Raw genomic sequence first — 5374 nt, 5'->3', positions numbered from 1 at the left:
TTTTTTTCTTCCATTTTTGAAAAATCCACCTACCAAAATGTACAAGATTCTTGGATAGTTTTTAATATTTATAATAAATTACATTGTCTACAGAAACTAAAAGAATATAAAATTGAACATAACATGTTTATTTGATTTTTAGTTTTCTCAAAGCAAATATTTATTCCTGACAAATATCTATATATACGAGGTCTGATCAATAAGTATCCGAACTGTTGCCAAAGTAACGAAGCTAAAGCATGCAGAGTGCAGCTGCTTGGTACAGATTGACCTTGAACTCTGCTGTGCATGTGCACTAAATTTTAGCGTTCTTGCTCACTTCTGCTGTTTACAGCAGAAGTGAGCAAGAACATTAAAACTTCACTCTGCATGCTTTAGTTTCATTACTATGGCAACAGCCCGGACACTTATTGATCAGACCACACATGTATGTGTGTAGTACAATTGGAGAAGATGCATTTGGCACCTTTATTCAGTATGACAATTGTTTCGACTCATCCTGCAACTATCACTTATAGATAGGTTTTTGTGCATCTAATAGTGTAGCATCTACCTATGCAGTTTGTCATATCAGGTACATGCATAAAGAAGGGGATGTCTTGCTAGATATACTAAGATGTCTTAGGCATGTTGTTCAAGCCTGCTCTATCTTGGTTAAATATGTATATATATTTATATATATACATGAGGTATCAAGAAGTTCCCACACTAGTTCTGTAGCATGCCAACAGATGATAGCCTATGATTGTGTGTACAGTGAGAACTAGCAGTGACCTTCATGAAGAAGTGTGCTGAGTGACATTGCCGTGTTTACTTTGCAAGGTGTAAAATTTGTGATCATGTGTCTATGCTGTAGTCTGTGATTTTTGTCATGGGCAGGAAGTTGGAACAAGGAGCTAATATGAAATTGTGCATTAAACTTGGAAAGTCTGCTACAGAAACATTGAGTATGCTTTGGCAAGCTTACAGCAATGAGTCACATACAATGTTTCAAGTGGCACAGGTACTTCAAAAGCAGAACAACTCTGGAAGACAATGAATGATCTGGAAGACCTGCTATGAGTGTCACCCATAGTAATGTGGAGAAAATTCATCAGCTTGTGTGTGAGGATTGTTGGAGGATGATCAACATTTTGAAGCGTCTGAGGGAGGACATTTGGGAGAAACAACTGGATTTGTGGATTGTGAAGAACTGGATTCTTCACAACAACAATGCACCCTGTCACCAAGCTCTCCTCACTTGTGAGTTTCTCACCAAAAGCAACATGGTATTGCTTCCACACTCACCCTATTCACCAGATTTAGTACCTGTGGACTTTCATCTCTTCCCCAAGAAGAAAATGCAGCTCAAAGGTTGCATTTTAACACCTTTGACTTCTAGGCTGGATTTAAAAAATGGCAGAAAAATGCTGGGTCCAGTATATTGCAGTGCAAAGTGACTATTTTGAAGGTTATTAAACATAACTAGTCCAAGAACTTTTTGATATATATTAATGTGTGTGCATTATTTAATTACAGGTTTGACTCAGCTTTGTGCAACTTAGTTTTGTAAGCTTGTAGAACAAACGGAACTTGTCAGATAGCTATATTGAGATGCCTGATGAGTTACATTTGTTCTATGAATCATTAAGTTGCATGAGGCTGAGTCAAACTTATTGAATAATATACATAAGTCCTACCAAATGTGTAGAGGACCACTTTCTTTCATTTGTCCACTCATGAGTAAGTGGACATTTTAAACATTAAAATGAATTTTTTGGCAGTTACTAAACTACTGTAAACAGATGTTTAGTAATATCTTCATTCAATGCCACACTATATCTCCGATATAAATCTGTACAATATTTGACTTGACTCTTGTATATTATTTACATTTCAAATCCTAGATCTCTTACTGGAACCATTTTCTATATTTTTTTCATTTATTTTTTAGTTTTCATAGAATATGAGTTAAATAAACGTCAGATGTTTTGCCCTAGGCAGAAACTGTAGGAGCTACTTAAAGATATTACTGGCTCCTTCTCTTGATGGTGACTTAAGCTTTTGTACTGATGCAATGGCTTTAGTCTGTATTTTGGGCTGTCACAAGTGTTTTGCCCTTTAGCTTGTTTGCTTCACCCGAGTGGAACAACAAAAAGTGAATTATTAACCTTCATTTACAAAAGTGTTTCTATCTGTGCTTTTGTCAACCACCTCGAACTGGTTTCAGCTGCCATCTCCTCAGTGCTCTTTGAAGTTACCCGGGTCTTAAACCAATCTTCTGCAAGAAATAGTGCAGTAATCATGCTGGGAAACTAACAATTAACTTTAATGGAGGAATGGCCCTGCATCCCATTCTTTGACACGAGTTTCATCAACCACATTCTGCTATTTGGATTTCTTCAGTTAGTGAGAAATGTCAAGTCTGTCCTCCCAAGACACCATGAGTTTGGCCATGGTAATTGCTTTTGTGCTCCTAGACAGGCTGTACATGATGGAGTATTGGTATTATCACCTCTTCCAGATAGATGAGTCTTCCTTTCAAATCTACTTCCAGCCTTCAGTCAGTCTTATAGAAAGTGTCTCTAAGCTATTTTTGCTTTTTGAAGTTTTGTTACCTCTTCTTAGGAATCTAATACTTTTGTGGGTGATGCCTATTGTTTGTTGGTATTAATTCTCTGCAAGTCATTTCACTTGGCAACTTTTCTAAGGATGTTACTGAACTTCCATTTGTCTCCATCTTCTCCTGGTGCCCTAGGGCATCGAGTTAAAATGTGTTCAGGGTATAAAATGTTACTCCACACTGCTTACAGGATGGATCTTCTTTGCTCCAGATTTTACTGTATTAACTGTCTCTTGCAGGCAAGCGCTACCACCTTTATGTGGTGATCTTCCTCCAATGCCTCTCAAATACTGTACACAATATTTCAAAAATGTGTCATAAATTCTCAAACTCCAAGAATCATTTAGTTGTAGATTATAAAGCTGTCTTTGTGAAAAGTTATTATACAAACAACATAAGTGCTAATGTGTCTAGTTGGACAAGGATATGTACTTTTACAGTGCAAATCTGAAGTGACACTCCAAGAAGCTTTGAATTGTCCTTGTTAGTTTTAGAAATAAGATTTATGCTACCAGCTTTGGTTGAAAAAGTCGTATTACAAGCTGGCAGAATTATTAGAGCACTAGAGAAAATACCGAACAGTGTTTGTTTCAGCTCTTTATGTTCTGAGTTCAAATCCTACTAAAGTCATCTTTGCCTTTGATTGTCTTTGAGGTCAATATAATAAGAAAAAAACCATTCAGGTATTGGGATCAATGGTTTCAATTAATCCCCTCCCTCAAAATTGTTAGCATTGTGCCTAAATTAAGAATCATTCATATCAAATCTGTTTGAGCAGAGCTATGGTTAAAAGACTCTCAGCTGTGAATACCATATCTTTTTAATTAGTACTACATTCATATTTAAATGGATTTTTTTTTGTTGGTAGTTAAAATGTTAACAAAATTATAGTAAGGTTCAAAACAGAATTAAATTTAGTATCCTACAAAGTGGTCAGCACAGCAGTTTCACAACGATATTACTTTATAATTTAAACATAGTCTGGTTTGAGTATAGTATTAATAAGTTTTATTTACATCAATCTTACTAGAGTTAGCAAATTAGCATATTTGCTTGTTCCTCAAACAAGTATGCTAACTAAAGGAAGATGGTCCCTTGAACTTATACATTCCAATATCATTTTAAGAAGAAATAGCTTCAATAATCAATAAAATAAATTTTCACTTGACAAGCTTTAAAGAAAAAAGAATTATCTAATATGTCATTGGAAGAGAATCATTTTCACCAGGTACTGTAGCCACACACATTGTATCAGTAGAACCACTGCCTTCAGTCCAACCACGCACCAGCAGAACTCGATCTTTGACTTTCAAAAATCCTCTTTGCACAGCATTCTCAAAGGCTTTCTTGATTCCTAAGTTGTAATCTTTTTCCCAAAGACCAGTAACTGGGCCTGCAGGTAAAATGTTAAAATAAAACTATTAGTGTGTTGGTTAATGAGGGGAAATAGTTTAATATTTAAGTTAATGGCAATATGAACAACCATGGAATTATGACCACAAACTGCAGAATGTGGACTAATGAAGTTGAAGTTTGCTTTGCAAAACCAGTTTGTAATCAGACTCACTATGCCACACTTGGAGCAAGTTTATTTTACCATAACTCCAAAATGACTGTTTTGGTAGATAGAAATGGAAAGAAGCCCATTGTGTGTGTGTGTGTGTTTGAAGGTATATGTATGTGTATATGTATATTGGCTAATGGGATCATGTCCAGTGTAAATATGGGGTAATGGAATTATGGCCAATACTGTGACCTACATACAGTGCTGGCCATAATTCCATTTACCACACACACATCATTTCCTTAGTCTACATATCCAACTGTAAGCTTTAATTTCATTAGTTGACATACTACAGAGTTGTCCATAATTCCAATAGGTTGTTACATCAGTAGAGTGTCAGATAAAATATTTCATGGCATTTGTTAATCAATTCACTCTGTTTCAGTCTAAATCCTGTCAAGCTCAACATTGTCTTTCATCCTTTCTGAAGGGTTCACAAAGTACCAAACCAGTATGATGAATTAGCAGAAGTGTAACAACATCAGACCAGATGCTTGGCAGTATTTGGTTCAGATCTTTGCATTCAGAGTTCAAATGCCACCGTAGCCTACATGGTTGGTACACTTGATCCTTCACCTGGTTTCATTCCACCAACTGGTACTTTTTGGTACCTTCTGTGGAAACTTCTTTGTTGTAAGCACTTGGGCAAGTTCCCCAGTTTCCTCCTCCCCTCCCAGCAGTTTTGTTGGCCACAATTCTATTAGCCTACATTAAACGTTAGCAAATAATTCCAATTACTAATATGTTGCAGGCTTTCATTTTAATATCTACTTTTCTATGCTCACATAGGCTCAGATGCAATTTGCTGAGGCAGTTTCAATAGCTGGATACTTTTCCTGTTGCCAAACTTCAACTGTTTCTAAGCAAGGATATATTTTCCCCTAGTTCAGACATGTGTAGTAACGCCTGCGCATGCGTAGTCTTACGCATGCGTAGAATTAAACAAGCAAGCGTTTCCCGCTCAATTCATTCTCTTTCTCGCTGGCCAGCGATTGAGCATGGACGTGTGTTTAAAGCTGTCTCTACATCTTTCGGTCTTATACTCGACAGCTCGTTATTCTAACCTCTAAAGATGTATAACTAAAGATATGTATGTTTTACCACCTAAATAAATGTTGTTTGAGTTGTTTAGTCTGGAGTTCAGCGTTCCGTCTATTTCTTTAATTTTATAGTAGAAAGTCAGGTATACAATCTAAAGATGTATAACC

At 36.3% G+C, this 5374-nt stretch overlaps 1 protein-coding gene across 1 annotated transcript in view; it reads right to left on the bottom strand.

Annotated features, from left to right (window-relative positions):
- Positions 1 to 3587: 3587 nt before the first annotated feature.
- LOC106876445 (pyruvate kinase PKM) overlaps positions 3588 to 5374 on the bottom strand; it is a 50192-nt gene continuing 48405 nt past the window's right edge. Inside the window, exon 12 of the mRNA XM_014924999.2 lies at positions 3588 to 3995. Coding sequence (XP_014780485.1) covers positions 3796 to 3995 — 200 coding nt within the window. The 3' untranslated portion in view covers positions 3588 to 3795. The remainder of the gene's footprint in view (positions 3996 to 5374) is intronic.

The sequence above is a fragment of the Octopus bimaculoides genome, chromosome 18, assembly GCF_001194135.2.
Source record: "Octopus bimaculoides isolate UCB-OBI-ISO-001 chromosome 18, ASM119413v2, whole genome shotgun sequence".
Lineage (NCBI taxonomy): Eukaryota > Metazoa > Mollusca > Cephalopoda > Octopoda > Octopodidae > Octopus > Octopus bimaculoides.
This window is presented reverse-complemented; position numbering and strand designations above follow the sequence as displayed.